The following is a 20,925-nucleotide window of genomic DNA, read 5'->3' as shown; positions in this document are numbered from 1 at the left end:
CTAAGAGCTGTCCGGAGAGCAGATACGTCCTTTACAAGGGTTATCCTTAAGAAACAGAAGACAACATGATTTTTGGTAAGGATGTGTAGTAAAATAAACGAATATTTGCTACTCTGCTGAGCGGCGACTATTAAAGCCAGATATATATGGCCTAAAACCATTTATAGGATCTGAGTGATCGCAAGATTAGGGGTCTGTGTAAATGAATGTGACTTATAACATCGGCACTAATACGACGCCTGTGTGAGGACAGCAGGGTACGGGTGACACATTGCCAAACACTGATCATGCTAGTTACATGTGAATGGCCGTCATTAACCCATTAGTCTGATCATGGTTTTATAACTGCACGGAAGGATCATTAATCGACAGTGATCATCACTCAGGCTTTTTGAGCAAGTCGATGGCTAAAAGCCATGATGTATATAGTGTTTGTACAGTCGCTTTGTGCAAGTGTTTTATGTTTTTTCTCTTTTATCTGAGGTTCATGAACAATTTGTATAAGACAGTGCACCACAATTGTGGAGTTATAAAGTTGCACTTGTTTTGATGCCCTTTCTGCATTTTTGGTGACTGGGATTAGCTGGAAGTGCGGGGCTATCTGGACGTATTAAAGGGGGCTTTAGGATTTTGGAAATCCCGTCCCCTAGATTAGCTTGATGAGACCACTGATTGCAGCGCTGACAAGGCTGCTGCCAGACAGTAACAGAGCAGCGGCGGATACTCAGCGCTGGACCCTCGGCGTTGGAGCGGGGGATGTCGGGGTAGACTTTGGGATGTGGCGTATGGGCTCTGCGCGAGGTTTTTGGGTCTCCTGGGACCTGGAGGTCTACACTAACCTTCGGGGCCCAATATTAGGCATCAGCAGTCTCCTATAAAGGAACAGGCAGGAGCATATAAAACCAGAAGCAGACGAGCAAAGATCTGTTTTTAACCCTTTCGCTGCTTAGGACATTTGTAATTGGCCATGATTATAAGTTGGCAAGCTCGGCTCTAGGCTTAGTCCCGTCCATCAGTTACACAGTACGGATACAGGAGCTATTGCCGATACTGAATGAAGGCACATTAATCATATACAGCTTATTAACACCAATACATCAACCATGGTACGAGGGCAGCGGCTTGTCTCAGGTCCCGAGGCCACCTACACACATAGCCCATGATTGCGGTGGAGGGTGACGCATGTTGACCCGCCAACCAGAGACGCTCATCCAACTCCGATAGCTCTTAGCGCGGCCATTGGAGGGGCCAAGCCTTTCATGTGAAGAGGCGCCAGGAGGTAGCTGCGGCTCTCTGCTGGGGACATCGGCAAGTTCCCGGTGCTCAGTGAATGAGGTAGGCCCAGGGGGCTCGTGCCGATGGCAGAGAAGCCGAAGTTGGGATCCAGCCGGACCTTCATCCGCTCCAAAACAGGAAGGCAGGGGCTGGAGGTTGTTGTGCGAAGACTGGAGAGCGGAGAGCCGAGTCCTGCGGAGGAAACAATAAGAAGTCAGTCTACAGCAGACAACAATGGCTCCGGAGGAAGCACCGAGGAATGCTGGAGCAACAGGAAAAGCCTGGGAAGCCAAAGACCAAAATATTGCTCTCTAAAGTGCAGGTGTGGGGGTCCGCACATAGATATACAAGAACTGCATAAATAACAATTCCATAAAGGGGACCTGTCAGCAGGTTTTTGCTACGTAATCCAGGAGCAGCAAAACATAGGGACAGAGACCCCAATTCCAGCAATGTGTCATTTACTGGACTGTTTTAATAAAAAAAAAAAATCAGCGTTTTATCAGTAGGAGATTTATCACTACACGACTAGTTCTGTGCCATGCAGTCCTCCAGCTCAGTGTAATCACAACCCCACCACCAATTAACAGCTTTCTGCCTATGCACAGTTTACACAGAAAGCTGCCAATCAGAGCTGTGAATGGGGTTATGCAGAGAACGGAGATCTGCATCAAAGATTTTATCAAAATAACATCAAAAAGCAAAGTAGCTGACAACACTGGAATCAGGGTCTCTGTCCCTATAACACGCTGCTCTCAATTAGTACAAATCTAGTGTCAGGTTCCCTTTAAAAAGTTTTGCTAAGAGCACAATAATGTAGGGGCAGAGTTCCTGATTCCTGAAATGTGTCATTTTCTTTACTGGTTGCTGCAATTTTGATAAAATCACTGTTTCTTCCGCTGCAGATCTAGTGGTTCTCTGAATGCCGATCTTTGTATAACCCCGCCCACATCAGTGATGGCAGCTTACTGTGTACACTGTGCATAGGCAGAAAGCTGCCAATCAGTGATGGGAGCCAGGTTAACAGAGCTAATAAATATGGAGGATTAAATGGCAGCACGTTTACTAGGCCTCAAGTAATCTCCTGCTGATAAAACTGTGATTTTAATAAAAAACTACAGCAAGTAGCCAATTAATTGACAGAGATTTCAGCTACGGTATGCTTCTCAGACTAGGTGTCAAAAACCTGGTGACAGATTCCTTTTTAGTAGATAAAATACAGCAATTAATACTACTTTATAGACATCCATCATGCATCATCACATACACAGAAGATCCAGAAATATGTGAAGATTTGATTCCTAGAAAATTTTATATTGCTGAAAAGTTTATTTTATCCGTTAAAAAGCTTCAAATCTCCTACAGACACAGTAAGTTACAGGGAGTGTCCATTACAAAATGACTGTTCAAACCAAGCTCAGGTGCTCGGTGCACCCTTGGTGTGGCCAAACAGCTCAGTGCCGCTTCCATCCTACTTTTTTATCTACCTTTTCTTTCTTGATTGACAGCTTTCTGGCTTTACAAGAGCCATAGAAGGGCAGAGATAAATGGGAGGAAGGTAGGCTAAACAGTTTGGCCATGCCAAGGGTGCACTGAGCGCCTGTACTTGGTTTGAACAGTCATGTTTGTTTGCAGTTCTTGAGCGCACGCCTTTCGTTTTGTTTACAGCTAGTTGCTTTGGAGACCGACCGCTGCTGCTGGAGAGAAGAACATCTTTCTATCGAGATTGTAAGCAACGTTTTGAAGCTGGCCAGGATCGCCGGAGCGCACCGTTATCTCCTAATCCGGGCCAACTACAGCGCAAACAGCAGCGGTGGTCGGTCTCCTAGGCAACAAGCAGTAAACAAAAGAAAATTGTTAAAAAGGAATCTGTCGAAGAATCAACCCTCCTAAGCCGTAAATAACAAGACACCTTGATATCTGTGCTCCGATGTCTTATTCCAGATAAATCCAGATTTTTCTTAATATGTAAATGAGCGAAGATCTAAGGGCTGGACATAGATCTCCCCGAGAATCTGCCTACAGAGTGTATAATAAATCACAGGGAAAGTTACCAGTGTGAAACATGTAATGACTGTCAGTCTGCTCTCCTGATCTACATGTCTCACACTGGTAACTTTCCTGTCATTTATAATAATACGCTCTGGAGGCAGATTCTCGGGGAGATCTATGTCCGGCCCGTAGATTTAAACATCTCATTTACATATTAAGAAAAATGTGGATTTCTCTAGAATAAGACGTCGGATCGCAGATATCAAGGTATCATTTTGTTCAGCTTCCTGTGGCCTACGTGCCCATATAGACGGCTTAGGAGGTTTGATTGATCCTACTAACAGATTCCCTTTAATATATCAAGAACATATGCAAACTTTAAAAAGCTTCAAATTGCAAAGGTGCTCGTATTTACAAGAATTATCCGGGATTATTTATGTATGAAGGTGCCAATAACCCTTTAATTATGGTTCTCATAAATTCAAGAGTGAAAATCTTGATTAAATTGGTCTATACATATGGGCACTTTCAGGAAGGTGCTGCAAAACATCGAGAAAAAAACCACAAGTGTCCTGACACTAAGCCATCACATGTATAAGGGGTGTAAGGGGTCAATCACTCGACACTAAGCAGCCTGGAGAGACGACCTGCAGCCACTTGACCTGCTGTGTAATTGTATGCTTCTAAATCTCTAATTTATTGACAGCGAAATGTAGCACAACCAACGAATTGCAGATTTCCCCTATTTAATCACACAGAGAAGACATGTGTGCACCCTTATATGTCAGTCAGTGACAATAATAAAAGGCAACTCTTTGAAAATATCCTTAAAATTACTGCTGAATATTTGGGATTATGTGGATTGTAAATCCGAGTCAGTGTGTTCTAAGCAATTAATTGCCAAAAATGTATGAAGAAAGCAAGGGCGCCCCCTAGTGTCTATCATAATAGATCATATATGTGTAAATGTAACCATCATGGGAGCTTATTAATTTTCATTACTGAATATATAAGTAATTTAATCCAATAACGACCATTAACTCAAGGTAAACTAATCAAGTTTTCAGACGATACAAAGCTAGGAGGAATAGCTAACACGAGAAAAGACAAAGGATTCAGAAGGATCTAGATAAGCTTGTACAATGGGCAGCGAGTAATAGAATGGTAGAAGGGAGAAATGCAAAATTCTACATCCGGGAAAGAAAAATGAAAAAAAGATATATATTTATCATTTACAATACATACATATATATATTCTGATCTGTCAAGGTATATACTTTTTAACCATACGTTACATGCCAATGAGATAAAGGAAAAAAAAAATTGAGAAATACAAGAAAGGGGCTTTTTTGGTTACTGCATTCCCCACAAAAAATGAAATAAAGAGAAATAAGATGCTGTATGTATGTCAAAATGATAGAAGTAAAAATGTGAGCTCGGAGAAAAAAAAAAAAAAAAGAAGTCCTTGCCTAGTTCCAATAATGGAAAAATAAAAAAAGTTATGGGACTCATAATGGCAACACCAATTTGTTTTTTGTTGATGTTTTTTTTATAAACAAAGTTTTGAAGTTTTTTTTACTACAAATATATTCCAAAAACAACCCCAAAATATATAAAGGTTGCTAAGGCTTATGCTCACCTTCAGTCCCGTGAGGCTGCAGCTCCAGGAGTTTCTGCTGAGACGCTTCATGTCCCGATTTTGCAGCCCTCTCAAAATGTCTCACAGCTTCCGGTCCGCTGGTCGCAACGCCGAAGCCTCGTTCATAACACACTCCGAGGTGGTACCGGCTCTGAACATCCTGATGAATCAAGACAAAAGTATTAATGAAATAAAGTGACATTCCATCTAACTACGAGGATTTACATTTTTTTTTCCCTTTTTTTTTAATTTTTTATTTTTAAGGCAGTTTTCCTTTTTTTGCCTGGTAGTTAGTGGAGCACAGTCTTGGAACGGACAGTGATCTTCAGCAGACCCCTGGCTGCCATGACAGCTTATCGGTGCTCCGCCATCAGGTGCTTTAAAATGTCGATGTTAGAGATCGACATTGAAAACTAAGTTGTTAAGAGCACCATCAGCTGCTATTAGGAGCGGATGCCGGCTGTGTAAAACAGTCAGCGCCTGCCGGCAATGATGCGGGCTCAGCTGCTGAGCTTGTATTAAATATGGGGACCCAATGTATGACGTAACAGACCGTCATATGTCTGGAAAGGGGTAAAGAGACTATATCACCTTACTAATCCTATAACCGTGGTAAGATTACATGATCAATACATACTCCATTTTCAGCTGCCATCCAAAAATATTTTGCCGCCTTCTCAGGATCCAAATGAGATTCTTTACTATAGAAAACCCCCAGATAAGCTTGTGCCTGGGGAGAAAACAAAAAGCCTGAGTACGGGCTTCATAGGTGATCATTCATTTCACTATATACTACAATGCCGAGGTTATGCACAATGTAGTACAAGTGATCAGTCAATGCAGAGTATATATTTTGGACCCACCTCCTTCACTCCGGCTTCAGCAGCTTCTTGCAGCATTTTCACTGCTGACGGAGTGTCCTCAGGTTTGACATTCAGGAGGTAACGGGCATAGCGATATTTGGCCTGCTGGTGCCCCCCTCTGGCAGCCAAGAGGTACAGCTCCGCAGCCTGTAGGAGGGAAAGCAGAAACATTATGTGTGCTGCAAAGAAGAAGGTAACTGCTGCAAAAGCCATTTCTTCGAGAACACCAACATATCTGCAATGACCTAATCTCCAAAAAATGAGGCCGCACTCCAGGAGATCAAAGAAACCAACATGCAGGGGGGTGCGGGCGACTACACCTAATCACTGGTTTCTTGGATCTTCTGAAGTGCTATGTATATGCCGACATCCAGAAAGGAGTTGTGCACCTCTAACCTGTATGACTATGCTGACATATTGTTAGAAAAACTAAATATAAATATATATATGTATTTTTCACTTCAATGCAAACTGAGCTGCAGTACCCCAGAATGGCCACAACAACAAGTGTGGCGCTGTGGTGCTCTGTTCTGTACATTGAATGACTGGGGCATAAGATGTTAGCTGATTATTAATCAGACCCCGCCTGACCCTATACAGATGACCTATTTCAAAAGATGGTTATCAGTATCTCAGTACCGGACACACTGGGCTTCAGAAGACATGACCCATGAATTCCCATACCAGTAGGCCTGGAGGCCTCATCTTGTGGATTGCAGTTTATCTAGAGAGCCACAAGTAACACTCAGAGGAAGCTACATTGCAGCACGTACTTTTGACAGGTCTTTGCCGACTCCTTTCCCCCTCTCATAGCACACAGCGGTGTTATACTGAGCCTTGCTGTATCCGGCCGCTGCAGACTCCTGGAAGAAGTGGAAGGCAGATCTGTAGTCTCCACTGTCCCGAGCACTAATGATTCCTAGCAACAAAACATGAGATACATTGAGAATGCCATTTTATCAGGTTAAATATTCCCTTCATATATGGCCTCTAAGCGTCAAATTAGAGAGCAGCTAGAAGCCGGTCATTAGGTAATCAAAAGAAGATCGGGGAAGGAAGGAGTCACAGACGTCCCGTCCAGCAGTCACAGATGATCAAAGTCTTGAGAATCAATTCTCTCATCTCTAATTTCAATATATTACATATATTTTTTTTTATATTCATCTAACATCTGCACTGTCCCTCCCCATACCATTGTTTGCCTTAGCTTCTATGGGAACTTGAGTACTTGCTTTCGCCGAATGCCCGAGACTGTGCCCCATCATCCCCAGGCATGTGCGGGATATGGTACTAGTGAGATGTATTTCTCAAATTTTATATATCCTGTGTTTTTACTCACCTCCTGATGAAGCAAGGGCATTGGCGAAACGCACATGAGGTTTTGCCTTATTTGGTTGCTCCCTTCCCTCAGCAATATGTCGCTAGGTAATAGGACATTCTATTATGTTAATGCTTGGGCTTGATAGTTATTATTGTAAGCGCAAGGAGTTATAGTTGTATACAATTGCCCCTTTGTTCTCTTATTTGGTTCATTGTTAGATATTCTACCTGCATTTAATAAAGTTGGCGCCAACTCTAGGCCTCATCAGGAACCTGTGGCATCTGGAAGGGACCCATGAGAACTAATAGTCACCTTTGATTAGCCAGTTTGGCATGTTACCACATGTGTCAAGCCAGGCCGGCTAATCAGAAGAAGAGGTACGAATGCTTTCAGGTAAGAGGTGGATCACAGGGTTCCCGTCCGGTGACCACACATTGCCGACGTGGACCATGGACCAGTTCCTGCGGCAGATTAGCACCAGCTCTAGTAATTACTAGAGGCCGCTATTCACCTATCATTTTTTGGCCATGTTGGGGCGGATATACTTTTATATTCTGGACATAAGACACGTTTCACCATATACCGTACTACTGCCGCCTGTGTTCTTGCATTGCTTACCTGTAAGAGTCGCCACTTCTCTCCCGCTCAGTTGACTGCCGACGCCATGCTGATGGACAGCGGTCAGTGATGGCTCTGAGTCGGTGCCAAGTAGTTGCCTTTGTTAGCAGCTACCTACCTGTTAGTTTTTAGGACCTTAGTAGCGCGTGTCAGGCTAAATGGGCATCACCCAATGGCAGGTGTTGGGAATAAGGTGGATCAGGCATGTTGGATATTAACATGCCCGATCCCTTCTTCTTACAGTAGACAGCCTGCCGTCAGAATCTGAGCCTGGTGTGCATGTGTATGGAGGGAGCAGTGGTGGTTTAATAATATATTACTACGGCAGACATTTACCGAAGATATTGAGCACTGTAGGCACGCTGGTCTCTGTGACGTCCAACAGTCGTGAGGCAGCGCCCTGAAGAGACTCTCCAGCTTCTTCCTTTGGTTTCAAGGGCTAAAAAAAATAAAGAGAGTAAATGTATACATACGATCACCTTTCATCAAAATAAAGACTATTAGGACGCAAGATAAGAGCTGCATGCTCCCTACGCCGTTACCTCTCGAGCGGACGTAGACGGCTCATCCTCTCTCGACACTGGTCCATATGTGGCGCCGACCTCAAGAAAGTCTTCAGTCTGTGATACTTCTGGATCAGGAAAGACAAGAATGAGTGGAGACTAGTAGTAAACCCAACAATCTCACCAGGCCGTTACCCCCAAGGTTACCTGGAACAGCCACAAGGTGGTGGCGGCCACTAGCGGGAGCTGTAGAGTAGGTCTGTAGAGAGGCGTCTCTGTCCTGCTGATTCGCTCCACCTTGTAAAGGGAGATCTTTCCAGGCAAGCGGCTGGACGGCTTGTGGGACAATGTGACTTTTCACAGCTTTACATACAACGGAAAAAAAAAGAAAAAGCTGAAATTATATATTATAGATGATATTTCCCCCACCTTTGACGGATGCCTCCGTATAGACCAGTGGGGAAGACCATCCCAGCCAGAAGGTGGTCTACAGACAATCCATTGGCCTTAGTCAAGCTCATTAAGGGCTTATCGATCCATTTAATATATGTGTCGGGGGCTTTTAGCAGAAAAATCAAAATATACAACACTAAAGCAGCAAATAAGTACCCCAATACTGATCTCATACTTTTCCTTCATTAGTGAGTTTCCCTTGCATCTACTTTGCCAAAGAACTGTGACAAAACAACAACATACCCCACACCTTAAATAGGATTTACCTTAATTAAAAAAAAAAACACATCTCCTGCCCACCAAACACTGCCAAGTTTCTAAAACCTGGGGAGACTGCGCCACCCCAAAAAGTCGTTTAAAGACAATTTGTCAGTAATCTCACTCCCCCCAAACCGCATAAATGGGCATGCAGGTCTTTGAAATGCATACTCATTGACATCTTTATATCTTTCATCTGTTGCTGCATTTTTATTGATATACAAATGTAATATTAAGTGCTCTGGGTGTGACTGAGCACTTATCAAGCCTCTCTCTCCCCACCCAGCATCAGCATCTTTATTTATAACTCACTGTCTGATTTCCTTGCCTGACATTACACAAACCGTGAGCCATCAGCCAAGCTAAAGAGGCTGGTACTGGTGGATGGTGACATTCAGGAAAGGCAGAGGTTCAGGAAGTGTTCTGTCACACAATAAAAACACAGTGCCTCATTTGATATGAACTAAAATGCAATAAAATAAATAAAAATTTGCAGAAATGCAACAACAGTTAGAAGTTATAAAGGTGTCTTTGGATTTACATGTCAAAGACCTGCACACCAATATATACAATTTGGTGGGGAGCAGTGTAAAGTGTCCAACCAGAGAAAACAACAAATAATATGTAAGGGCACCTTCATGTGAGACACACATCCTTGGCTCTGCCCACAAGTATCCAATGTTTAAAGGGACTGTCCGCACAGAATGACTTATTAATGTTTTTGCCTCCATCTGGCTGGAATTATTCAGGGCAGCATTTATGTACCTGTATAGGACTTACCTATTCGGGGAGCCATGGTAAGAAAACAGATGGCATGTGGTCTCTGTTATTAATGAGCCCCCATCACAGACCGATGCTGTGGCATCCATGCAGTACACATAAATCCCCATCCCTGGAATGATCCCACTTACATAGATGGTGGGACTGGGAGAAGGATTTCAGGATCTGCTCCAGACAAGTTCGGCGAGGGGCTCGGTCTTCCCGAGAAGAGTTGGTCGAGCAATGGAAGGAAATCTGCCGAGCCAAGTGCAGGAAGAAGACGGCTGCTGCTCCCTAGATCACCAAGAAAGGAATGACAAGTTTAGTATATATCCATCTCCTAGGAAGAAATATTCACTTTTAGCGATTTTCAGCATCCAAACCTTCCTATAAATAAAGGTTCTGCTCTTCTTGGAGAGGCAGGTAAGTAAAATCTATGAGCACGCTCTATGTGACTGCACACTTGTGAATCCTTTAGGGTGCGCTGTCAAGATTCTCCAATGCTAGCCGCAAGTATGCGACTTGCATACATGTGGTCACATGACGACTAGACGTGCGCAGCCCTGCTCAATGCAATTGTACCGAGTGAGGCCAGACACGTCTAGTCAGAATGTGGCTGGGAGTATGCAAATCACATAATTGCGGTCACATGACTGCCCGCTCCTGGCGAATCCTGACAGTGCGCATTGTGAACACTGAGGATTCACAAGTCTGCAGTAACAGAGTGGCTACAGAGTTGAGCCCCAAGCCTGGACACCCCCTTTAAAGTACCACTGCAGTGTTTTGTTTTTTTTATTGCACAGTTGGAGTGGCGTTTTAAATGTGGTTCTCCTACCCCCTGTCCGATACTCACCTTCCAGCGTTTTCCTTGATGCTTCCTTTGGTCTCCAGAAAATAGTTACCCGCCTGCAGCTCCAGTATTTCATGGAGAGAGTCGAGGGTCAAAATTCCATACAAGTCTATGGGAGCCTCGTTCTAGCCTTGTTCTGGCTCTCAGATTAGCACTGAGAGCTTCTGACTTCTGGTGCAGGGGGACCAGAGAGGCACCGACAAACGGTGAAGACACTGGAGGGTGACTATACGACTGGCGGCAGGAGACTTACATTTAAAGCAGCATAATATAGGGGCAGAGACCCTGATTCCAGCAATGTGTCACTTACTGGGCTGCTTGCTGCAGTTTTGATAACATCACCGTTTAATCCGTTGCAGATCTAGCAGCTCTCTGAATGCTGATCTGTGTATAACCCAGCCCACACCAGTGATTGGCAGCTCTGTGCATAGGCAGAAAGCTGCCAGTGGTGGGGTTATACAGAGCTCATGAATCTGTAGAACTACATGGCAGGAGACAGTTAGTCCTCTAGCGATAATCTGACGATAAAGCAGTGATTTTATCAGAACTAAAGCATGCAGCTCCTACGTTATGCTGATCTCAAATTATACAGCAAAAACCTGCTGACAGATTCCCTTTAAAAAGTGATTATTCCCAACAGTTAAGGTTATTACCTACTGAAGATTAGGGGACCCCCTGCAGATCAACAGGGGGTGCGATCATTGGGACCACCACAGATCCTGAGATCAGGGCTCTATGCTCTGCTGTCTCTGGTAAGATGAAAGGAAGGGGCAGTCTGACAGCCGGATCCCCACGACTGTGTGTAGTTGTGCTACTATGAAGTGATGTTTTCACTACAGAGTAGGAGCCGGATGGGCTGTTCGGAAGTAGTTAGAGAAAGTCAGCACAAAATGACTGTTCAAACCTAGCACAGGCACTTGGTGCACCCTTGGTGTGGCCGAGCAGTTCAGTGCACCTACTTGTTTTCGATCTATCTCTATCCTCCTATTCCATGATTGACAGCTAAGATTTTACAAGAGCCAGAGGAGGGTGGAGATAGATGGGAAACAAGTAGGTGGGTAGATGCACCAAACTGCTCGACCACACCAAGGGTGCACCAAGTGCCTGTGCTTGGTTTGAACAGTCATTTTGACTCGCTTTAAATCAAAATATGACACATTTATGGCAAACTACTTTATAGTGGCCATGTCCCTAGCATTCAGTCTGCCCCAGATGAGTTGGGGACATAAGTCAAAGCTAAACTGACCAAGATAAAAAAAAAATAATAAATCTGCTTAGCTAAAATTATAGGGTTTTCAGTTGGAAAAATAAAATCTGACGAACTGCCCCGCAGTCCTTTATAAGCAAAAATGGCAAGGCAAGAGGCTGTATGTAATAAAAATGCAACCCCTGCTAATAATGAATGTACCCCTCACCAGTCCAACAGCATCCAACATGCAGTACTGCGGCAGCTGGCCAGTGCAGAACTGAAAGCTCCCTCTTCTCTTCTTCTCCTGTCCATTCTGACGACCATGGTCACCTGAAGACTGGGAGCTGTAACTAAAAAAAACATATTATGATCAATTTATGGTGAAATATAAGAGCAGCAAACATGAGCATTCAGAAAAAAATGCAAGATAATAAATGTAATACAAGGAATGACCACTAGGGGCAGTGGTACATAAGATCACACTTTTCTAGGCTGAATAAGCCGATTAAAATTTGTCAGGTGACCGCTATGAATATTCTGAGAATTAGGTTGTATACAATGAATTAATTTTACAAAAATGGTTACTTACGTGCTTAAAATAAAAACAAGTGTCGTATCGGGCTATAATGATACAGATTGTAGAATGCCCTTTAAATCTGATCAACTATCATATGATGGCCTACTCCTTTAAAATGGATGTAAAAGCCAACTTAAAAAAAAACAACAACCGTGAGATCAGCTGTTCCCTGTGCCGGCTGGATGTGATCAACTGCGGTGACGAACAGCACAGTGCCATCAAATGTATAGTGGTCGCGGCCGGGTACTGCACATACGCCTCTACTTGTTTTTTAATCGTTAAAACGTATTGTAAAGGAGATTTTTTTTTAATTTTAGATGCACTGATAAAATTGAAAAAAAATGTTTGTGAAGGTGGATGAAGTCTTTAAACGGAACCAGGCTGCAGATAGATGCTGGCTCTCACAGTAAGCCATCTTTTAAAGGCCAATCGGAGACCACGCATTTCGGCTGACCACTCCAAAGCCGGTCCTTGGTGGTTCTCCCTGCCCCTTTTCACCTAAAATGACAGGTCTCACCCTATGTGTACATAGGAAGAAACCCGTCAGTCTAGGTGAGCTGAGCCGGGAGAAGTCGCCGGTGGCTGACTTTAGAGCTGTTAGTCGAAACGCGGGGTCACATGCTGGCATTTAAAAATGATGTTTTCCCTGAAACGCAGCATCTTTCAGAGTAAAATATACATGGGGGGTTTTCAGGCAGCATGAATCTGATGTTGGGTTCCCTTTAATGGGACCATCCAAGAATAGAAAAAACATGACTGCCTTCTTTCCAAAAGCAGCGCCTCTGCCTACAGTTTGTGGTATCGTAGCTCAGCTCCAAAAAGGGGGTTGAAGTAAAATTCAACAGCCTGTAAGCAGAGATGACACCGTTTTGGGAAAATGTCTTACTGATCCTCGACAAAACCTTTAAGTGGTACGGGTGCAAGAGGCAAGAGTCTGTGACAGAGGTGTAAACCGGGGGTTCACATGTAGCCCCCAGATCTCTGAAGAATAAACACTCGAGTATATGACATGATGTGAGGCTGCAATAATATAGGACCATGTTGTCTTTATAAAATGGAGGAATCAGTGGTACCATGGCCCACGGTCTGATACATCAAGATGTAGACGAGAAACAATTGGCCAGGCCCCCTCCATTCAAGTCTATGGAAGTCGAAACAGAGGAGGAAGCCCACCTGAAGACACATTGTGACTGGGGCTGACATTAAGAGTAATCCCCTCCACTTTCCACGTACCTTCTGCTACCTGCATTCTGTCCCAAGGGTATCAAAGACGAAGGGTTCAGTGCTTCAGCCTCCCCATGGACACAACCCTGGACGTTGGCCGCATGGAAGCGGTTCAGGGCTGAAAGACAAAGAGAACGTTCCTAGAACCATAATCTGCTCATCTATGTCATGGCTTCTCCTTCACAATTTTGTCTACGAACACAGCCAGGAATAAGGTATGGGATGTAAACCTCCTCCAAGAGAAACTTCTCCCAACGATCTAAGAGTAATTTGGTGATGAACTATGTGTTTCCCAACATGATGGAGACCATGTCACAGGGCAAGTGTGATAACTAAGGGGCTCAGTGAACAAAACATTGACATATTGGGTGAACGGAGAGGAACCAACCCCCCACCTCTCCCCCACGAGAACCTGTAGGCAATCCTCAAAAAGCAAGAGGACAAAGAAAAACTCAAATTATGAGAAATTCCAAACACTTCAGATAATAATAGACGGGATAAGGCATCTCCTCATAAGAGAGTGACATGCCAGGTCTGGCATTCCAGTATGAGGAGACAAACGCCTTGCATGCTCCTCTGGGAAACTAACTATGCAAATTGTCTCTTCAGAGAGGAAGAGGACTTGATCACTAGCGCCACCTATTGGAAGTAGGTCTGCAGCTTCCAATAGGTGGCGCTAGTGATCAAGTCCTCTTCCTCTCTAAAGATATAATTTGCTTATAGAGAAGAATATGTTTTTCAAGAAGTCTTGAAAAATAAGGCTATGTTCACATGTTGCATTATTTCATGCAAATTAAAAGCTGTTTTTACTATGAGATGTCAGAAATCTCACGCACTCGATTGCTTTATTTTTCCTGACCGAATTGGAAAACTGCTGCTTCTTTTTAAATCTACAGAATGTCAATTCTTTCAGAATTTCTTCAAGAAAAAAAGCAACAAGTAGGTGCAAAAAGGATGGAAAAAACAAACAAACAAAAAAAAAAACAACACACAACCTTGCATTTTTCTTGTGGCTTTGCTGTGTTTTTGGTGAATCATACTAACTTTGTCAAACATGTAAACGACTGACACGTAATATGCACCAAAAGAAAAAAAAAGAGAAAAAAAAACAGCAAAAATGCACCAAATCCTGCTTCTTTACTGCCAAGAGAACAGGTTTCGCGTGTAGAAAAAAATACAACGTGTGAACATAGCCTAAGGGTGAACATTGTAAATATGGAGTCTTTCCATAAACTGATAATTGTACTTCAGTTAGCACTAAAAATACTGAGGCACCAATCTACCATATGTGAAAACCAAAATTTGTGCTCGTCTCAAAATTCTTGTTAGTAGAACATCCGCTTTAAGATTTATTTGAAAGAAAAAAACAAAAAAACAAACAAAAAAAACCATTCATTTAGTGGCAATCTACTGCCAGAGCCCAAATTTCTTCTGTGCTTTTTTATTTTTTATTTTTAAAGTACGGTATTTTCTATCTATTATGCAGCGGTTATGACACTTTTATGCTCTAATGATATACGATACACACTTGGGTCATGAATATTTAATTGTCGCCGTGTATATAAAGAAGCCGGTAATTGATGGAGCCATTTAGCCGGTAGCAGCGCCGGGTTAGGTAATTGCCCTGGCACAGGCTCTATGCTGTGCTGTAATTACAAGCCCCGTACAGATGGCCGCCCATCCACAGATTACGAGACGGGATGTGGGGACAAAAAAAGCAAGAAATGAGCAGAAAAGTGAATTTTACTCCTTATATCCAATTATCGAGGAGGGAAAAATATTGGTGTTTAGACGTGTAAATTATAATCTCAGAATTGCAAGAAAGGACACACAAAGATCATGAGCCAAACGGTACAGGAAAAAAAAAAACACAGGAATTTTTTTTTTTTTTTTAACAAGGTAATGGTCCATTGATCATCTCCATATAGTCTGTGTCCAACCATGGTTTATTTCCAATTAATCAAGAATTAAAAAAAAAAAAAAAAAAAGTTTTCCCTCAAGCCTCCCTCTTCAGAATCGGTCTCACATGGACGGTACTATTGCGCTGTCCAAAGTTTCTGCTTCAATGATTGAGTTTGGTCAGCAAATCTGACCACAGTAGGACGTCTCCAATTTTTCGCATGTAAAAGAAAAAGAAAAAATGTTATGCGTTTATAGCCCGATAGATTATAATGGGTTAGAAAGCTGTCTGAGGAAAACTGATCTCCAAATAAGGCCTAAGGACTAATTCATATTAAATGAAGATTTTTGATTTGTATTTTAATAGATAGAAAATGTAGCCATTAGGGCATGTGCTGAAAAAGCGCTAAGAAGAATGAATATATGCACTGCGATGTCAAAATGACTTGCTGTGCACACGGTCAGTCTTTTTGTTAAGGCCACGTGCACATTTTCAGTATTTGGTCAGTATTTTACCTCAGTATTTATAACCCAAAACCAGGAGTGGGTGATAAATACAGAAGTGGTGCATATGTTTCTATTATACTTTTCCTCTGATTGTTCCACTCCTGGTTTTGGCTTACAAATACTGAGGTAAAAAATGAACCAAATACTAAACGTGTGCACGTGGTCTAACTGTGGTCAAAAGTGACTAAAAGAAAATGATTGAAAAAACGCTGGAAAGGGACGGTCAAGGACAAGAGATGCCAGCTTGTCCTGAAGTGTCTTCTTCTGGCAAAACAGTCTATAGAGGTCTTCACGTGTCCTTTTTTGTGGTCAATTGTCCACCAAAAATAAGGCCATGTGCACACGTTGAGTATTTGGTGAGTTTTTTACCTCAGTATTTGTAAGCCAAAACCAGGAGTGGAACAATCTGAGGAAAAGTATAATAGAATCACGTCACCACTTCTGTATTCATCACCCACTCCTGGTTTTGGATTACAAATAATGAGGTAAAAAAAAAACACTGAATACTCAAGGTGTGCACATGGCCTAGGGGAATCCTTTTTATACAAGCCACAGATCAAACTCGCTCATTTTAAACAATAAAAGAAGGAAAAAAAGAAAAAAAAACAATATCACGCAGATGCCATTCTAGTCTCACCCAATTGCAGACTATTTTTTTTACTGTTTAAGGGCAGGTGCAGATGACCGTGTATTCTCTGATCCAAGAGAATCGGGTAGATTTTGCTAATCAGAGTGTGATCTGATTCTCTCAGATTTCTCCATCTTCTCCATTCTGTCAGTCCCTGGAAATCGGCCGGCACTCGGATGTCATATGAGTGCAGTTAAATGCTTCTATGCACTCATTGACTGTTTAATGAGTTAAAGTGTAAAAACCTGTCAATTTTGGGTAGGGGGGGACAGGAAACTACATTTGTACGATTTCCGTGCCTACTGACACCTCTTTTCCTGCAAACCCCCCCCCAAAAAAACCCCAAAAAACAAACAGATGTGTGTGAATTGGGTCATGTTGCTAATGTAAAGCCTCTAAATGTTGTTAACAGGCAGGTCAGGTAATACGTCCGCTCTCGTTATCATGTACAGTAATAAAGTGCATACAAAAAAAAAAAAATCTTCAGTCAGAAAATAAAATGTTACACTATCAAATTTTAATTAGTTGAAAATAAAATAACATTCCTTAAAACTAAGAAAATAAGTTGTTGGATTAGTTCTCCTCATTCATCGTGGTAACAAAAACAAGTTGTGTAACTGAACTCCCTCCTGTACATACAGAAGTTCAGGGTCACACAGGATTATACATTGCACGCGGAGGCGGCCGCTCCTCTTCCTCCTCTGACTGGATTAACAACTTTTCTTTCAAAAACTATTTTGGCTTTAGGCTGTATTCACACATCCGCATGTATCACAGTCTAAGCACAGATCGTCCGCGGGTCTCCTGACCCAAACATGGAGGCCTCGGGGTACAGCAATGACACATGGACTGTCTGCAGGTCTCCTGACCCAAACATGGCAGCCTCAGAGCAAGACCATGACACATGGACTGTCTGCGGGTCTCCTGACCCAAACATGGTAGCCTCGGGGCACAGCAATGATGCATGGACTGTCCGCGGGTCCCTGACCCAAACATGGCAGCCTCGGAACACAGCCATGACACATGGACTGTCCACCGGTCTTCTGACCCAAACATGGCAATCTTGGAGCACGGCCGTGACGCATGAACTGTCTGCGGGTCTCTTGACCCAAACATGGCAGCCTTGGAGCACGGCTGTGACGCATGGACTGTCCACGGGTCTCCTGACCCAAACATGGCAGCCTTGGAGCACGGCTGTGACGCATGGACTGTCCACGGGTCTCCTGACCCAAACATGGCAGCCTTGGAGCACGGCTGTAACGCATGGACTGTCCACGGGTCTCCTGACCCAAACATGGCAGCCTTGGAGCACGGCCGTGACGCATGGACTGTCCACGGGTCTCCTGACCCAAACATGGCAGCCTTGGAGCACGGCCGTGACGCATGGACTGTCCACGGGTCTCCTGACCCAAACATGGCAGCCTTGGGGCACGGCCATGACGCATGGACTGTCCACGGGTCTCCTGACCCAAACATGGCAGCCTCGGGGCACAGCAATGACACATGGACTGTCCACGGGTCTCCTGACCCAAACATGGCAGCCTCGGGGCACAGCAATGACACATGGACTGTCCACGGGTCTACTGACCCAAACATGGCAGCCTCGGGGCACAGCAATGACACATGGACTGTCCACGGGTCTCCTGACCCAAACATGGCAGCTTCGGGGCACAGCAATGACACATGGACTGTCCACAGGTCTCCTGACCCAAACATGGCAGCCTCGGGGCACAGCACTGACACATGGACTGTCCACGGGTCTACTGACCCAAACATGGCAGCCTCGGGGCACAGCAATGACACATGGACTGTCCACGGGTCTCCTGACCCAAACATGGCAGCCTCGGGGCACAGCAATGACACATGGACTGTCCACGGGTCTCCTGACCCAAACATGGCAGCCTCGGGGCACAGCAATGAAACATGGACTGTCCACGGGTCTACTGACCCAAACATGGCAGCCTTGGGGCACGGCCGTGACGCATGGACTGTCCACGGGTCTCCTGACCCAAACATGGCAGCCTTGGGGCACGGCCGTGACGCATGGACTGTCCACGGGTCTACTGACCCAAACATGGCAGCCTTGGGGCACAGCAATGACACATGGACTGTCCACGGGTCTCCTGACCCAAACATGGCAGCCTTGGGGCACAGCAATGACACATGGACCGTCCATGGGTCTACTGACCCAAACATGGCAGCCTTGGGGCACAGCAATGACACATGGACTGTCCACGGGTCTCCTGACCCAAACATGGCAGCCTCGGGGCACAGCAATGACACATGGACTGTCCACGGGTCTCCTGACCCAAACATGGCAGCCTTGGAGCACGGCTGTGACTCATGGACTGCCCGTGGGTAAAATATGGATCAAACATGAAAGTGTGGAGGGCTTCTACACTTCTAGGAGGATCACCCTGTACAGTGGCACTGGGGGCCCTCTTGTCACGATGCTCCATAATCTTGTGTGTAACCCTAAGGCAAAAAAAAAAAAGGAACAGCTGAAGTGTGAATGGCTGATACCGGCAACTTTACTTCTCCTTTCTAATGTTTTTAATGAATCCCCAAAACAAAAAAAGGTGAAAAAATTGATCCATCTCGGTGAAAAAATTGTCAGAAACCCTTTCCTGACATACCAGGTACACGTATGTCAGATGTCGGCTGCTGTGTCTGTCCGCAAGGGGCCGGTGCCAGCCGGGTTATACAGCCACCATCTGCCTCTAACAGCAGCAACTGGAGCCATTTCCTATTGCTGCTGTTTAACCATTTAAGCGCCACTGCCAATTTCCGCCACAACTGCTTAGATTAATCGTTCTGGTGCCCTAAATGAAGTAAAAAAATTACTGATTTTATTTAAATATTCAAAAAGGAATATAGAAAAGTTTTAATCACCCCTCTACCAAAATCTAAAAATATATTTTGCACAGTTGTTTCTGCAAAAAGTCTGGACTATCAAAATGTACGTAATCTAAAAAGCCAAATTACAGCTTTTTGGTTACTGCTCCTCCCCCCCCCCATAGCAATAAAAATAGATAAAACCGTAAAATGGTGCCCCCCACCCCTCAATCCAAGGGTCTGGCAGAAAAGGGATAACAGATGCCCTGTCCTGTGGGGTTTAGTAAATTCTGGGATTCCCCTTGAAATAATTATTATTATGACAGTGGGCGTGTCCTCTTGTTAAGGGGTGTGTCCCTGCAGAGTGGGCCCTGATTGGTCACTTGTAGAGCCCGCATGGACACACCACCCGCTGATAATGTCCAATGCAAAACTTCTGAACAGAGGAATAAATCGCATAAATCCATGCTGGGAGTTGTAGTTCCCACGGACTGGAACCACAGACCGGTGGTGGCAGTGAGATCTCGCTCCATACAAGCTAATTTCTATACTAGAAAGGTGTGAACAATATCTAGGACGATCAGATCGCATGCAATCGGAGCGGGCATCGATCTGGGCCGGTCATTAGTTGCATAGCACCGGCAGTCCCATCAGCCCCGCACACCGAGGGCCCCGCGCCAGCTGTCACACTCACCTCTAGCGAAGAGCCCCGGAATCCGCCACATTGCTGCCACCGTCCTGATCACAGGACCGCAGACGGCAGCACGCATGCGCTGCCGGTCATAGAGGTGAGACACCTAGAGCAGAGCGTCTGCAGTGATCAAAGTAGGCGGGACCGGAAGATGGGATTCTGGAGGCGTCGGCGGCCATATTGGAGTCTGGCACGGAAACAGCAGGAAAGGCTGGACTTGTTGGTGCGGATCATTCATCATAGATCCATCAGATTGGTGGGAATGCGACCCCCGGCTTCCCTGTTGATCACCTTTTTCCAATATCTCCAATTCTCTGTGCAGTTCTCCAATTTGGCTGAACGTGCCAAATTGGAGAACTGCACAGCGCCGCCTACCGTATAGTGGCCGGTCAGGGTACTGCAGATCTGCCCCCTATTGATTCCACTATGGCTGTGCAGTACCGGCCATGGCCACTATAAGGTTAATGGTGCAGTTCTGCAACTGAGCTCATTCAGCCACCAGGGACAGGTGATCAGTGGGGATGCAGGGGATCTTCTCACCACCCTGATATTGATTGCCTGTCCTAAGGATCGGCCAGTCACTCACCTGTGGGTTTAACCCCTTCATGCCGCAGCCTATTTTCATTTTAATTTTATCCTCCCCTTCTTCCCAGAGCCTTAAAGGGAATCTGTCACTCCATTTTTGGCCCATAAGCTGCAGCCACTGCCATTAGGGGCTTATCTACAGCATTCTATAATGCTGTAGACAGGGCCGGACTGGGACTAAAATTCAGCCCTGGCATTTGAAGTTACACAGGCCCACTTGTCACATGGTGACTGTATAATATCTTTGTACACTTGTAGG

The 20,925-nt window shown here is 44.5% G+C and overlaps 1 protein-coding gene across 1 annotated transcript; it reads right to left on the bottom strand.

The window, feature by feature from the left end:
• Positions 1 to 484: 484 nt before the first annotated feature.
• DELE1 (DAP3 binding cell death enhancer 1) lies at positions 485 to 20,240 on the bottom strand. The gene is made up of 12 exons (XM_077266290.1): positions 20,085 to 20,240; positions 13,531 to 13,639; positions 11,947 to 12,070; positions 9,834 to 9,975; positions 8,419 to 8,574; positions 8,251 to 8,339; positions 8,045 to 8,147; positions 6,543 to 6,688; positions 5,770 to 5,916; positions 5,544 to 5,636; positions 4,907 to 5,066; positions 485 to 1,467 (listed from the first exon to the last, which is right to left on the bottom strand). Exons 1-12 carry the CDS (start codon positions 20,158 to 20,160, stop codon positions 1,208 to 1,210), a joined length of 1,605 nt encoding a protein of 534 aa, XP_077122405.1. The 5' UTR covers positions 20,161 to 20,240; the 3' UTR covers positions 485 to 1,207.
• Between the last annotated feature and the right edge of the window lie 685 nt (positions 20,241 to 20,925).

The sequence above is a fragment of the Ranitomeya variabilis genome, chromosome 5 (assembly GCF_051348905.1).
Source record: "Ranitomeya variabilis isolate aRanVar5 chromosome 5, aRanVar5.hap1, whole genome shotgun sequence".
In the NCBI taxonomy this organism is placed as follows: domain Eukaryota; kingdom Metazoa; phylum Chordata; class Amphibia; order Anura; family Dendrobatidae; genus Ranitomeya; species Ranitomeya variabilis.
This window is presented reverse-complemented; position numbering and strand designations above follow the sequence as displayed.

Coding starts and splice junctions, on each gene's coding strand:
- DELE1 (XM_077266290.1), bottom strand. CDS start 20,160: ATGCGTGCTGCCGTCTGCGGTCCTGTGATCAGGACGGTGGCAGCAATG. Junction 8,148..8,250: donor CGTCTACGTCCGCTCGAGAG/GTAACGGCGTAG, acceptor TATTTTTTTTAG/CCCTTGAAACCAAAGGAAGA. Junction 1,468..4,906: donor GCAGCCTCACGGGACTGAAG/GTGAGCATAAGC, acceptor TTTCCTCCGCAG/GACTCGGCTCTCCGCTCTCC.